Consider the following 15,218-nt stretch of genomic DNA (forward strand, 5'->3'; position numbering starts at 1 on the left):
GGTATTCCAACCACGCTGTGGGCCGGCGTCGGCTACCGCACCTACCTGGAGTGGGGACGAGGCTCCTGGCAGATGGGCCTGCCACAGTGCTCCCTGGTGACCGCAGCTGACGGTACTCCACCCTGCCAGCCCCCAGAGGCCCACGCAGGGCCAGCACCAGGGACAATACTCCTTTGAGCATCCCAGGAAAGGCGTGGAAACCCTAGGCTAGGCACAAACGTGAGGGATGGCTGGTGGGAACACAGTAGCCTGGGCCCAGAAGTAACCTGGTCACAGGCACAGAACAGAGACACCCGTTATAATTAAGAACATCCTCGTGGTTTTGACCTTCTAGTCAAGTGGCTCTCAATCAAAAGCGATTTTGCCCCCCAGGGGACATTTGGCAATGTCTAGAGATATTTGTGTTTCTTGCAATGGTGACGGTCTGGCATCAACTGGGTAGAAGCCCGGACACCACTAAACACCCTCCAAAGTTCAGAGGAGCCCACCCCACCCCCCGACAGAGAGTGACCTGGTCCGAAAGGTCAATAGTGCCCCGTGTTAGAAACCCTGTTACAGTCTGGCCAGCCACGCAATGTGGCATTTGGCTCAGCAGCTGGGAGAATGTTGGACCCGTCTGCCTCTCGGGGGCACCTCAGGGTCTCACAGACTCTTGGGGACTGACCCCGCCTCCTTCCCTCCCCCTTTCCTGTCCTGTCCCCAGGTAACCAAGTTTGGTGAAAGGGACTACAGGCTCTCCCCTGCTGAAACCTTTAAGGTTTACTAAACAGCTCCCTTCCAGAATGATTTAAAGGACAGCCCTGCTGGCAGCCACAGACAAGGGACTCTCGGGGGCCTGTTGGGGATTAAATGAGATGGTAGATATGAAAGCACTCCACCAGGTGTGAAACAGCTTACAAATGTTACTTATAATTTATGCATCATCCTCGCAGCCTGAGACGGTAAGATTCCAGGCAGAAAGGGGCTGGTTCCTGCACGGTCCATTTCCAGCCACGGCCTCAGCGCCCCCGAGTGGCGACTGGTGGACACTACACCCCAGGTGGGCGCGGCCAGGAGGAAGCCCAGGCCAGGCTACCTTGGGCTTCACTAATTGTCACCAAGCTCTGCTGCAGCCCTGCAGGGAGGAGAGAGAGGTAGTACCTCACTCTCACTCACACTCACACTCACACTCACACACACGCACACTTCAGAAACAAGGAAACCAGGGCTTCGGAGATCAGCACTAGCAAGTGAAGGAGATGAGACGGGACCCCAGAGATGGGCCGTTTCACGATGGTGGCTACAGTGGCATTCGTCAGGTTAGAGGGGAACTCCTGAGGGCCTCGGACTGCAGCCCCTACCCCCAGACCCTACACACTTCTGTTCCAGCTGCGCCGAACCCTCAGCCACACTGAACTCCCCACTGTGCCCCAAAACACCCTGCGTTCTCCTGTCCCTGAGCATGTATCAGCTCCCTCCTTCCTTGTGCATGGAAGCCCTTCTCCTGGCAGACTCCTACACACCCCTCAGTGGAGGGGTGACTCGGTGGAGGCTGAATTCTGTGTCACCTCCTCCATGAAGCCTTCCATGAGTCACCCAGGAGGAATTAGACCCTTGGGCCTCTGGGATCCCCGCAGTCTGCGAGTGTTCAGAGCAGGCACCATGTCCGGTTATTCCCAGGGCCCAGCCCAGTTCCTGGCACAGAGTAGGAGCCCAATAAATGCTCACTAAGCAAATGGAAGGGATCAAATGAGAGAAAAACCTGGAGGTTGGGAGGTCTTGCCAGCCACATACCATCTTCTCCCTCTGCCCATCTGCAAGGTGGGTGCTAGGGTTTTTGACGGATCCTGGTCCTACATCCAATGTGCCCCTGAAACTGGAGAGAGAAATCTAAACAATTCGGCCTTCAGGGTGGCCAGTATGGGGCCTGCTGGAGGGAGGGGAGGAGGCCATATTCCTTCCACATCCCTCTCTGCCCTTCTGCAGACCCCCCAGGGCCAGCCCTGAGCAGGCAGAGTGATGGAAGGAAAGGAGGAGAGAGGCTGGGTGCGCGCCCCGCAGCTCTAGAGGGGCCCTCTGTGCACCTCCAGCCTGTGACTGCGCTCCCTCCACCCTGCCTGAGACCCTCTTCCCTGGCCCCCTGGACACAGCAGCCCTCGCCGTTCTTACAACCTCCAGTCTTGGACACTCCCGCCCACCCTCCACACAGCACAGCCAGAGTGACCTCAACAGGCAGCCTGGCCCCTGCTCTGGCCCTGCTCTGGGCTTTCCTCTCCTGCCGATCCACCCTGGGCCCCTTTGACTTTCCTGTCTCACGTGTGTATGGGAATCACCAGGGAGGCTCACGTCCAAGGCAGCATCCCGGGCTACACCCCCAAGGACACAGGCCGTTGCACTCCAGGCCAGGCCTTTGGCCCCCCTTGGTTTCCAATTGCCCCCTGTCGTGCCAGGACATCTGGGGCTCATCTTCCCATGGAGCACGGGGAGTGTTTCCTCTGGACACCTTGTTTCACCTTTCAGTAGCAAAACTTTATTTGCCTATTTGTCCCCCTTGGGGAGCTGGAGAAGGCCGTTGGTACTTGAACAAATTTGCCTTTGTGTTTTGTTACTACAAATCTATGTTCCCTTAAATTATACAATTCAAGAGGGTGAACATCTGCCTCTCTGGGATCGCTGCCAAAAGGGAGGTGCAGCCTCTCCTTCTGTCCCTGTCATTGTCCTGTCAGTCCTGCTGTGGGGACGAGAAGGAGCAGCCATTTATTCAGCAAATTTTTTTGATCACCTACTACGTGCCAGGCACAGCTTTGGGTGCATTAATTCCTCCTTCCATCCCTCCCTCCATCTCTCCCTCCCTTCATGTCTCTGTCCATCCCTCACTCCCTCCATCCACCCCTTCATATAGTGAGTGACCTCAGATATCACATCCAGCTTGAGAATCCTGCAACAGTAGCATTGAGCACCTACTACATATGTGAGTACTGCATCCCAAGGGTTATCAACAGAACACCCAGCCCTCTCCTTGCCTTCAAAGAAAAGTAGTACAATCATACGAAAAGTTTAACATGACCACACTGCCTGTGGAGAGGTGATTTCGAGGAACCACTGAATGAGGGACAAGCAACAGGAGTCAGGGGTGACAGGTCCTGTCGAACTTTAAAGGACAAGTAGGACTTAGTATCAGAGCAGCAAATGCATGGAGGTCAGAAAGACCCATTGGCTTGCCTGGCCGAAAGGGCAGCTCCCCATCCAGGAGCAGTGGGGTAGAAAAAACCAGAAAGGCATTGGACTGCGATGGAGGTGGGCGGGCTGAGAAATGTGGGAAAGTCCTTCTTGGGTCAGGCTGAGGCATCCCTGATTCTCAGACTGGATCTCGAACCTCAGACATGCAAAATTAAGCTTCTGCCAATTAACTTTTTCCATTGCTAAGACCCAGACACATTTATAGTTGCAGAAACATAGTTTGGCTTCTTTAAAGGACTCTCCAGTACTATTAAGAGTATTTTGTTCATCCTTCCCTGCATCACCAGCACCCCAGGGAAGGGGTCAACCCGGGCTTCTCAATGTCAGTGGAATGACGGGGGGAATGAGGGAGGGAGAGGGGAGAGGGAGCTGCAAGTACAGCTCACGGCTAAGTGCTCTTGCTCTCCGGGAGGGCTGCTCTGTAATAATAAGCACAAGGCAATTACATTCTGCTGTGTGGGTATTAAATTTGGGGACAACAAATATAATAAAATGTAGACATTTGTAGAGAGGTTGAAATAAAATAAAAGTGGAGGATAAAAATAAAATCAATAACCACAGGTTTCCAGGCGCCTACCTTAAAAGACGGTGTAGAAGAGCCCAGTATAAATGTGCACGTGGTGGGGTGGAGGCTGGGGGACCCCAGGGGCGCAGGAAGCGCTGCCTTCCCCCACAGGGCTGGGGACCTGCAGGGGTCCAGTCCGGACTCCCCGTCTCCCGGCGGGGGTTGGGCGTGGTGCCCCCAAGGCCCTAGTGCTCTGCGGGCAAGAGGGGCAACAGCAGGAGCCACCTGCCGCCACCTCCTGCGCACCGCCGGGGCGCGCTTAGCGCGGGGGCGGCCGCGTCGCGCGCTGCACAGACGGCAACTGCTGGGGGGCCTTGCTCCCAGCGCCAGCCAGTCGGGAAGGAACGCGAAGCAGCTAGTGGGAAAGCCCCCTTAGATGGAAAGAGGAGGCCCTGGCTATGACAGACTCGGTGTCCCTCACGAAGGGTGCAGGAAGGAAAGGCGAGGAGCCCCCGCGAGAGGCTCCACCAGGTACACTCGGGGGTCCCTTCCGCCGCATGAAGAATTCCCTGGGTAGACAGACGCCCAGCGCACGAACCCGAAATCAAACCTAGCGAAGCCACGCTGGGGTTTGGGGGGTTGCGGGGGAGGAAAGGAAAGGGGGATGGGGTAGCCGGGAGGGGGAGGGGTGGGGTGAGTGGGGGCATAGAGGGCGGCGGGCAGGTCGGTCACGGCCGTGGAGCTGCACTACTGACCCTGACCGGTAGGGGGCAGGGCTGCTCCAATTGGAAGGGCGAACGCTTATATGATTCTTGATCCTTTGCGGACACCGTTCCCAGCTTCCTCCGTTGGGAGGGTTTAACTGCCCGGAAACGGAAGTCTTGTTCTTTTCCTTTCTTCTGCTTTCTTGCTGTCTGCTGTAAGTATCTCTCGGGCGGTACGAGGGGAAGAAAAGTAATCCGGAGCAATCCACGACCTGGTGAAATTTAGGGTTCCCGGGCGTGCATCGAGGGTGTGGGGGAGGAGGAGGGAGTGCGATCGGGCCGGTATTTCGGGGGAAGCGGGGTTCTCTGCTAGCCCCCGCGCCCTGCTAACGCTGAGGACTGTTCCCCCGCAGGTACGGGTCCGCGACCCTTTCTCTGCGCGCCTCGTCACCATGGTGAGTACGGCCCCTGCCTGGCGCTTTCCCGGGGGAGCACGTGGGGGGCCCTGGGGTAGAGCGGGAGCCCCCTTCCAAGAGTCTTCGGAAGCGAGAGGGGCCGGTGGATTTGGCCGTCACCAGGAAATCTGCAGCTTTTTCCCGTTTCCTTTTGCAGCCTCGGAAAATTGAGGAAATCAAGGACTTTCTGCTCACAGCTAGGCGAAAGGATGCCAAGTGTAAGTGGTCGCTCTGAAGGTTTAAGACGAGTAAACGGTAACGGTCGCGTTGGCGTGGGGTGGTGCCACGCGGGTGCTGCTCCGCGGCGTCTTCCCAGAGCGGCGGGCGGGAGACGGGCTGGCGGGGTGGGGGCAGTGCTGCTGTCGAACCCCCGGGAGACAGACCTGTTGGGGCAACGTGAGGTGGCGGAAAGAGTTCTTAGGGCCGCCTTCGTTAGCTAAGTGTGAGCATCTTAAAGACCGTTCTGAGTTCATTTTTCTTCTGTTGTTACACAGTAGATTCACTGAACGGAATCTTTACTGCATGAAGGTCTGGAAACACGCGTCCCATGAACAGTTTAGTGCTGCACGTTCAGTTCTGGGAATACCGTGGACTCAGTACGGTCTTAGCTCGCAGTGAATTTCACTACTGAGTAATTTAACTAATATCTATTGAATATCAAAGTTTACTCTGAACTACCTTAAACTTGCTTAGAACACTTTTATTAGCCAGCAGTTGGGCAAAATTGTCTGAACCAAGCCTGTTTTATGAAGTGTTGAATGTCTCATGTGATTTATGGAATATAGCAGAACTGTAGGCTGTTAACCCTCGTGGCTGTCTGGGGCCTGCAGCTGCCCAGCATCAGGAGAAGGTATCTGTACCTTAGCCGGGGAAAAGATCAAAATTAAAAGTGTGCTTTCTGCTGAACGTGTATCACTTGTAACACCACCCTAAAGTTGGAAAATTTTAAGCTGAACCCGTCGTAAGTTGGAGGTGGTCTTTACTCATTTCGCAGCTTGTAAATGGGAAAGGAGGTGATGAGCAGGTTTTTGATAGATATGTGCCACCCTCTGCTGCCCACATACTGTCATTTTTTATACCAAGCATGAGAGGTAGTTCTGTTTTCCCTTTGTTATAGTTGAAGATTTGGGGGCTGTGTTTGATACAAGATAGATCTTGATTTATGTTATGTTACTTTAGCCTGGAATCATATTTTTTCCACTACGTTAAAGAGAATTGGATAATTTGTGAAAGTAGGACAGTGTTGGGCAGATGTATTAAGGTGAGCTGAGACCAACCATCTCTAATGCTCTGTGGCGGTGATAGAACCAAATGGTGGTGCATGGGGAGAGCCTTTGAGTTGGGGGGTGAGCAGAGAGGCAGGGAGGGTCATGTTTGTGTGTCCTGATTACCTAAAACAGGGTGTTGCCTTTGATCCTCTGGCGTTGGTTGTATGAAGTGGTAAACCACCCGTGGGAACACGTAGCATCTGGTGGGAATGATGTCTGTGTGCTTGTGTTTGGTGTACTGTCATACTATATAGAGGGGATTATTGGGTCAGTTTTAAGTTCAGAACAAATCCCAATGCAACCAGCAGATACCTGTTCTCAGCACGTTAAATATGACACCACCCTTCCCTTGTGTTTAAAAGGGGTGGTAACAGTATCTGTCGCACGGATTCGTGCAAGGATTGAATCAGATGATCCATTAAAGTCCTTCACGTGTTGAAGAAATGATAGTCAAATCTGACAGTTTGGTTTTTGTTTTAATTTTGTTTGGGAACCTGGTTTTAGATGATGTGGCTTATGAGGGTAGGGGTCACAGTCCCCTGGATGTAATAAGGTGTTCAGTAGGTGTTTGTTGAATAAACTTTCTTCACATGTGAAAAAGGCATAGCATAAAATTTACCATCTTAGCCATTTTTAAGTGTATGCAGTTCAGTGGCATTAAGTACATTCATATTATTGTGCAACAGCCGCTACCCACCCATCTCCTGAAATCTTTCATCTTCCCAAACGGAAATTGTCCCCGTTAAACAACTCCCCGGCCCCTCGCAACGACCATGCTACTTTCTGTCTCTATGAATTTGACTATTCTAGGTACCTCTTATAAGCGAAATGTATACCATTTGACCTTTTGTGACTGGCTTCTTTCACTTCAAATAATGTCAACAAGGTTCATCCATGTAGCAAGTGTCAGAATTTTCTTAAGGCTGAATGGCCCATTGTATGGACAGACCACATTTTGTTTATCCATTGTCTGTTGATAGACATTGGATTGCTTCCACACTTTGTGAATTTTGGCTATTGTGGATAATGCCTCGGTGAACATGGGTATGCAAATATTCTGTCATTGCTTTCAGTTCTTTTGGGTATATACCTAGAAATGGAATTGCCGCACATATGGTAATGTTGAATAACATTTTTTAAGAGATCCATACGTCTTTACAAGTGGTGTTCAGCTTAGTTTCTGGGAGTGGGACAGCTGCTAGGGGCAATGTTAGGATACTGAAATAGGTTGATTTGGATGAATATCCAAGTGCCTGGATTTATTAAGAACATGAGCCAAAGCAGCCAGTGCCTTGGGCCAGCTCCAAGCCACGGTGCTTCTTCTAGTGACATGCCCTTCTCCTCTAGGAATTATTGGCAGAAATGGAGTTGTGGGATTGTGAGTACGAGTTAATCTTGTGCTGCTGCTTTGAGGTTAAGTGCTATGCTTGTGTGTCTGGTTAGGTACTTGGGTTTGAGCACTAGAGCCCATGTTCAGTCCTCAGCCACCTGATTCTCAACTGGCATTTCACTGCTTTTAAAACAGTGAGTACTTTGGAGTGTCTGTGAGCAGTTTTTAAAGAAGTTGGAACAAGGCGTTTGACAGGTTCACATGAAGTGGCTCACCTGTTCTTGGGAAGCAGGTGTCTTCCAGCAGCCAGATGGAAGTGCATTGACATTTACATATAATCAGACTGTTTGCAAAATTTCAAGCCCTGCGCAGTTGAATTTGAGGTACACTTAGAGCTCACTCTTTTATTTTTTATTTATTTATTTGAGACAGAGTCTCTCTCTGTTGCCCTGGCTAGAGTGCTGTGGTGTCAGCCTAGCTCATAGCAACCTCAAACTCCTGGGCTCAAGCAATCCTCCTGCCTCAGCCTCCCAGAGTGTTAGGATTACAGGTGCCAGCCATCGCACCTGGCCTAGAGCCCGCTCTTGTCTGAGCTGTGATCTTGAGACAGAACTCGGCAGTAGGAAATAACCCAGAAAACCAGTTACACATAAATTTTAGGAAAAGCTTTGGTACGTGTTGTCGGGTGGAGGGGCATGGAGGAGTCCTGAAGGAGGAGCTCTATATTACTGCCCCAGAACGTCATATATGCAGAGAGCTGATTTCCAGGAGTGGGGTGCTAAAAAGTTCTTAATCCCAGCAGATAAGCTATCTCCTTACTTTGGGAACTGCTTCCATCCCTTCAAAAAAAATAAGGTTGATACAGAATGTTCTACAATGTTGTGTTCAGTGTATCAAATGCCTGTGTTTTAAATATAAACAAACCAGTTAAAATTGAATAAGCCCCAGGCTCTTGAGTATTGATAAAAGGGAAATGTAGATCTCTGACACTTTTTTTTTCTTTTAAATTTTGAGGTCATAGAGGGACAGGTAGTCTTGTTTTCTATTTCACCAGAGGGATAGTACGGGGAGGTGGGGCACAGCTCTGGCAGTGGGTGCTGAATGATCAACTGCAGTCGCTTAAATGCCGCCTGCTGCATGAGTGTAAAGCACATAAACTGTGTGACCTCTCTTTTCTGTGATTCAACTTAATTACTAATTCTGGTCTCTGGTAGCGGTCAAGATCAAGAAAAATAAGGATAATGTGAAGTTTAAAGTTCGATGCAGCAGATACCTTTATACCTTGGTCATCACAGACAAAGAGAAGGCAGAGAAACTGAAGCAGTCTCTGCCCCCTGGTGAGTGAGCCTGAAATGAAATGGGAGGGCGGGTAACAGACTGACCAAAAACAGGGAAGGTTGCCGTGTTGTTTCAAATCATCCCCAGATTTGGGAAAGCCCATTTTGTGGTTTTTCTAAGTGTCCGCTCTTGCTGTTGGTAGTGCAGGGAGTGGTTGTGATTCCCCGGTTCTGTCCAGTACCAGAAATAGTTCCTTGGCCAGAGGAAAGTTTTTGGTTCATTTAGTCCTCACCCCAACCCTGCGAGGCAGTTGCTAGTACTGATGGTGCCCATTTTTACCGGTAAGGGAGCTGTCTGAGTATCATAGGCCAAAGACTAACTTCATGTTTTAACCAGAACCTTCCTGGTGGGCATAATTTCTGAGCCTTTTGAGCTCTCTTTAGCTTAAGTACAAAATCAAGACAAGCGGCCGCAACTCAGTGTATCTCCTGCGTGACTCGCTTCTTTGTCTCTTTTCCTCTAGGTTTGGCAGTGAAGGAGCTGAAATGAACCAGACATGCTGATTTGAACTGTATTAAAATTTTTAAAAATTCTTAAGTGTCCTTTATGTCTGACATGGGAAGGGAAATGCTGCTTGGTGATGGCTTCTGGTGGGAATGGGACATGGGTCCTGGTTGCTAATCCCTAAGCTTGGATGAGATCTCAGTGGACAAATGAGACCATCTTTTTTTAGCCTGAGTTTGGAAATCGACTTAGGGAGGCCATAACAGAAATAGGCAGCAGCATGGAGGGTGAGTTCACCGCATTCAAACAGGTCCACAAAGGCCGACTCCTGACATGGGTGCAGCAAGGGCCTAGCTGGCCTGACTCCAGGGTAATTAAATACTGGTTCTGCCACTTACTAACCCGAATGATTTTGAGAAACGCCTTCCCCTCTACCCCTATTTCCTCAGTTGGAAAACAGCCATATTGATACCTTTTTCATAAGGCTTAAATGAGCTAGAACGGCTCATGCCACTTAATACTGGCAAGTTTCAGTGAGGTGTGGATATGGGGTCATGTGGAGACAGACCACAAGGTGGCACCATGCTGCAACAAACAGTCCCCAGTAAATGTCTAGAAATGGTTCACATAAAATTCGCTCTCAAGTGTCTGATTGCCTGAGATAGTTGGTTTTTTTCATCTTTTAAAAGTGTGCTTGGTATTGTGTTAAACATTTAAACATAAGCAGGTTGTGATGGGCAAGCACCAGTCTGAATATTTCTATAAGAATTGTAAGGGTGAGAGGTTTTTTAAATCTGGCTGTGAGTTTACTGGAAGGCCTGGGTTTTGTTTCCTCCAGGACAGGGTGTGTACACAGGGTTACCCAGAGATTGTCAATAGACCCAGATGCGGCCATTTCGGCTTTCAGTCTTCCCCATTCTTTTAACATTTAAGATTCCCAGGGAAGAGCGAGAGTTTACCACTTTGGCTTTCTTTGTCCCCAGCACATTGTCCAGAGACTCGGGCCAGCTCCTAGGAGACAAGCCCTGCGGGGATTTGTCCGCCCGTCCAGAGAAGGCATCCTTTCATGCAGTGCTCTGCAGCGCTGGCTTGTGCCCTACAGTCATTTGAGGCACTTATAAACAATTTAGTATGGTGGCCAGGGCCGACTGCAGAGATTCTGATGACGTTGGTTTGGAGCATAGGTTTGTTTTTTTAACCCTCAAGTGGCAGACTGTCACCACTGCCTTGCTGAGGCTTCAGTGAGCTAAAACCTACACACTTAGGGTGATGTGTGAGCCACAGGTGCTGGCTTCAATTGGGCAGGGGACTCTGGAATGCTGTTCTGGAGTCCTTGGGAGGTCTGCAACTGTTCTCCCTCACTGACTCACCTCTCTAGGTCAGCAGGCCCCCCGGGAAGCTGCTAGAGTAGTCCACCGGTGAAGACCGCCTTTGCAGGTTTTGGTATTGCAAGCTGCACCCAGGTAGCCCTGAGGGAGTTTCTGCAGTTAGTGGCTTCAAGTGTCACATGCAGGCCTTGCCCCCTCCCTCTACCCCTCCTTTTCTGGTGCCCAGCCCCAGCTGCTGGGGTTCCCCTGTACCAGGTCAAAGTCAATCCTGGAGTGGCCACCCACTGACCAGGAGACAAACATCTCCCACTAGGGTGTCTCCTGTTGCCTCCTTTCTCTCCTAAGGCACCGAGCAGGTCACAGTTGTGACTCGTCTCTTCCTAGAGGAATGACATCTATAACTTTTGAGTCAGTTGAACACTGGGTGGTGTTTGGGAGGCTTTGTGGCAAGGATAAGCACCTTTATATTATAGCCTTATGTGCCATTGACCTGGAGAAGGAGGTGACTTGTGCAAGGCACCAGGGAGTGCCTATCCCGAAGGTTCCGGGAAGAGGGTGGGTTGTGCCACGTCCTCAGGCCTGTTACGTGCCCCCTGAGGGCATGGGCTATTTCGGGGCCCCTATGAGATCCATTTCAGGCTCATTTTCCTCAAGAACCTACAGTGGCCGTGGCCAGGGGTCAAAGACCAAAACCCTTACCAGGGCCTGGGGGACACTAGAATCTGGCTCTGCCTACCTCTCTCTTGTTTTTTGTTTGTGTGTTTGTTTGTTTAGAGACAGGGGTCTTGCTATGTTGCTCAGGCCGGTCTCCTAGGTCCAAGTGATCCTCCTGCCTCAGCGCCTCAAAGTACTGGGATTACGGGCATGAGCCACTGCCCCTGGCTTAAAGTGAGGGCTTTTTTGTTTTTTTGAGGTACAATTGACAGTGAAGTTAACCCTTTTTGGTGTACAGTTCTGTGAATTTTGACAAACACTTGGAGTTGTGTAACCACCACTGCAATGGAGAGAATGTTTCTGTGACCCATAAAAGCTCCCTTTCCCGCCCCAGCCTGCTAGGCTGATCTGCGCCCGCCCCTGCGGCTCTCCGGGCTCCTGGACCCCCTGGCTCGCTCCAGCACTGGCAATTTCCTCCCCTCCCCCGCCGCGTCCCAGATCTCACCGGGCCCTGCTCTGCTCAGAATTCTCCCCAGAACAACCCCAGTTCACTCCTGGTCATCCTTCATCTCGCTGTTGTCCTTCGGGAAACACCCCCAGCCCCAGACCCCAGCCCCTTTGCATGCCGCTGAACAGGGTTTGTAACTCATCACTGTGTTTGCAGGATAAAAGTCGGCCTCCGGGGATGCTAGGCTGTAGGTACGGCGCGGACAGGAACAGGGACACGTGCGCTTTATTCATCACTGTGAGATGAAGATGCTCAATAAAACTTGTTGAATTAGGGAAAGAAACCCCTGTGAGGGAAGGACGAGCGTTCCCGACCCCCTGCACGGAGTGCGCGCCTCGGCCTTGGGCACGCGCAGATGCGATGGCAGCTGTCCGGCTCCGGGAATGATACGGGTTGGCGACCACCAGGAGAGGGCCCGATGGCAGGCAGGACGGGACTCCCTCTTCTGGCCCGAGGGTCTGTGAGCCCGGGGCGACTTGGCCCGCCCCTTCTAGCGGCCGCGCGTGTTTGCGGGCGTTTGCGGCCCCGCATCCGCTGGGTCCCCCAAGCCGAACCCTAGGAGCCCCTCCTCTGCCCGGGGGGCCTCCTTTCTCACCGATGGCTCTGCCCCGGCCGCTGCGCACCCTCATACTGGCTGCCCAGCGCTACCTCCAGCCAAGCCCGAGCCTGTCGCGACCCCTTCACCCCACAGACCTGTGGCGGGTGAGCTGCCCTCCACCCTGCCTCCAGCCTGAGCTCCTTCCTCCCGGGTCACGCCTAGCGGTTCTCGGCTGCAGGACGGGTTCGGCCTCCGCACTTGCGCTCAGCACTGGGGGCCCGAGGGGCGCGAGGCTCCCCGGGTGGGCGGCCGCTCCAGACGCTGCTGGGCCCCTGCCTGGCTTTGCATTTCTCCAACTCACCCAACGAATAGCGCGCGTTGGACGTCGAGTGTGGACTGTCATCGCACACAGAACTGCCGTGCCCTCCGGGACAAGGGCTTTTGTCTGCTTTCGTTCACTGCTGTGACAGTGCTGGGCACTCATCCCTACCGGGCGCTCCCACTGCTCTCCCGCCCTCCTCTCTGCACAAATCAAAGGTTCCTTCCTCCAGGAAGCCCACCCTGTCCCTCCTGCCAGGAAGAAATTAAGCGACTTTTTTCAGTCCCCAAGACACCTCGTCCTCACTCAGAGAGCCTTGTAGGCGACATCAGTTAATTATTGGGGCTGATGGGCTGGGAGCTCCTGAGAGCAGGGACCACATCTCTGTTTTTGTTTTTTTTTTATTGAGACAGAGCCTCACTCTGTGCAGTAGAGTAGAGAGCAGTGGCATCAGCCTAGCTCACAGCAACCTCAGACTCCTGGGTTCCAGTGATCCTCCTGCCTCAGCCTCCCTAAGTAGCTGGGACTACAGGCGCATGCCACCACACGCGGCTAATTTTTTATATTTTTACTAGAGACTGGGTCTCACTCTTGTTCAGGCTGGTCTCGAACTCCTGAGCTCAAGCGATCCTCCCGCCTCGGCCTCCAAAGTGCTAGGATTACAGGCATGAGCCACCGCGCCCGGCCAGGGACCACATCCTATTTCCCTTTGAGTCCACATGATTTACACAATAGATGCTGAATAAATGATGGAGAGTTAATTTAGAACGAGTGACCGAGTGGCTGAATATTGCTTCCTTCCCTCCCCAATCCGTAGGTTTGCTCACCCTGTAACAAGCCCTGGGGACGGCCGGCCTCGCTTCTCGGGCCATGACTGCTAGCTGCACTCATTCATTGACACTTTATAGCTTTGATGCGATAACTAATTAAGAAGCCCGGGGCCTTAGAGGCTGAAACAGTTTAGAAGAATTCTGGAAGCTTTTTCACTTCTACTTCCCCCTCTTTCGCCCGTCAGGCCAGGACAAATCCCAGCCCAGAGAGGGGCGCCCGGCTCCTGGGGCTGCGCGCTCGGGACCCGGTCCTGGCCGAGAGAGGGGCGGGGCGGGCGCGCTCCCAGGGGGAGGAGGGGCCCGGGGCGGGGCGGGGCCTGGGACGGGGATGGGGGCGGGGCGGGCGCGCTCCCAGGGGGAGGAGGGGCCCGGGGCGGGGCGGGGCCTGGGACGGGGATGGGGGCGGGGCGGGCGCGCGGCCCGGGCCGAGTGGCGGCTGCAGCTGCGGCGGCAGCGAGCGGGTGGCACTCCGGCCGAGCCATGCCGGCGGCGCGCGTGGAGTACATTGCGCCCTGGTGGGTCGTGTGGCTGCACAGCGTCCCACGCCTCGGCCTGCGCCTGCAGCCGGTAGACAGCACCTTCAGCCCCAACGACGAGAGTTACCAGGAGGTGAGTCTGCGCCGCCCCAGACCCGGACCACGCGCGCCCCAAGTCCCCGCACCTCCCCTTCTTCTCTCGGCAGCCCGCACTCTCCCACGCGCCTCTCAGACTCCTTCTCTCCCCCACGCCGCCCCTCCGCCGCTTCGCGTCCCTTCCCGCCTTCACTCTCCAGGCCCTTGGCCCGAGGCCCCTCCGGCCTTGGAACCTCGAGAGCCAAGAAAACTGGAAAGATCGGAGTTAAGCCGGCGTTGGGCAGGGGAGGAAGGGCCCGAGGCGGGGGCAGAGCAGCGCGGCGTGCGGGCATCTAGAGGGGTGCCCCGACGTTTTCCACCTTCCGATGTCCCAAGACCGGGCACTCTCTTTCCGGGGCTGCCTGGCCTGGGAGAAGTTTTGGCAGAAACTGACTTGAGTCTCCCTAGTCCGTCTCCGCAGCACGCCTCCTCCCGGCCCTGCCTGCAGGGTGGGAGCCGCTGCCACGACCTCTGCCTGGGCCCCTTTGGAAGGCTGAAGGGCTGGGAAGGCGGCGTGGGTGACTTCCCTCTAGCAGGCAGAGAACCAGCAGCTGCCTGTGTTTGTTTCAGGGAAGGAAGGTGGCCTCCGATCAGCCCCCTCTCACACTGTCGTCCTGAGAACCCCCTCGTGTTGTCAGCCGATCTCTTCTCTTTGTCCTTTGCTTGGTCCTGGGCTGCCCCATTCCTGTTCCCCCACCCCACCCGTTCTAGGCCCTGAATTTCTGAGGTCAGGGCTTCTTGGCCAGCCACTCCCCTCATCCTCTCACTGCTGACCTCCCCTGTCCTGCTTGCCCTCCGCTCTGCTGGTTTCTGCACCCCATAGCTAGGGCCAGGGCTCCCCAGACCTCCCTGCCCAGACAGAGCTGCAGAATCTCCCAGCCTGTCTCAGGTCTGGTCACACCTGCTCTGGCCCTGTGTTCCGGCTGAATCAGTACCCCCATTGGGTCAAAAATTCATGGGCTGGGTGGCCCAGGAGAGGGCACATTTATTCAGAGTTGTGCGGCCATCTCAGGACTTTGACCCCCAGACTGAGTCTGCCTGCAGTGTCAAGTTCTCCGGTATGGGGCAGGTCGGGGCAAAGCAGGGCCTCTCTGGAGGCCTTTCTCCTGCAGGGCCCAGGGCATCCTGATCTGGTAGAGTGTGCACTGCTCAGGCACTGGTGACAGT

At 53.7% G+C, this 15,218-nt stretch overlaps 2 protein-coding genes across 3 annotated transcripts in view; both read left to right on the forward strand.

Annotated features, from left to right (window-relative positions):
• Nucleotides 1–4,574: 4,574 nt before the first annotated feature.
• RPL38 (ribosomal protein L38) lies at nucleotides 4,575–9,356 on the forward strand. 2 transcript variants are annotated; one of them, XM_012662303.1, is made up of 5 exons: nucleotides 4,575–4,643; nucleotides 4,842–4,883; nucleotides 5,041–5,101; nucleotides 8,696–8,818; nucleotides 9,283–9,356. In XM_012662303.1, exons 2-5 carry the CDS (start codon nucleotides 4,881–4,883, stop codon nucleotides 9,306–9,308), a joined length of 213 nt encoding a protein of 70 aa, XP_012517757.1. In that variant the 5' UTR covers nucleotides 4,575–4,643; nucleotides 4,842–4,880; the 3' UTR covers nucleotides 9,309–9,356. The 2 variants fall into 2 exon arrangements, with proteins under 2 accessions (XP_012517757.1, XP_012517758.1); XM_012662304.1 differs by lacking the exon at nucleotides 4,575–4,643 and adding an exon at nucleotides 4,685–4,703.
• Nucleotides 9,357–13,863: 4,507 nt separating this feature from the next.
• Nucleotides 13,864–15,218, forward strand: part of TTYH2 (tweety family member 2) — a 31,332-nt gene continuing 29,977 nt past the window's right edge. Inside the window, exon 1 of the mRNA XM_012662305.1 lies at nucleotides 13,864–14,049. Within this exon, the coding sequence (XP_012517759.1) occupies nucleotides 13,921–14,049 (129 nt within the window). The 5' untranslated portion in view covers nucleotides 13,864–13,920. The remainder of the gene's footprint in view (nucleotides 14,050–15,218) is intronic.

The sequence above is a fragment of the Propithecus coquereli genome, unplaced genomic scaffold, assembly GCF_000956105.1.
Source record: "Propithecus coquereli isolate 6110/MARCELLA unplaced genomic scaffold, Pcoq_1.0 Scaffold76, whole genome shotgun sequence".
In the NCBI taxonomy this organism is placed as follows: Eukaryota; Metazoa; Chordata; class Mammalia; order Primates; family Indriidae; genus Propithecus; species Propithecus coquereli.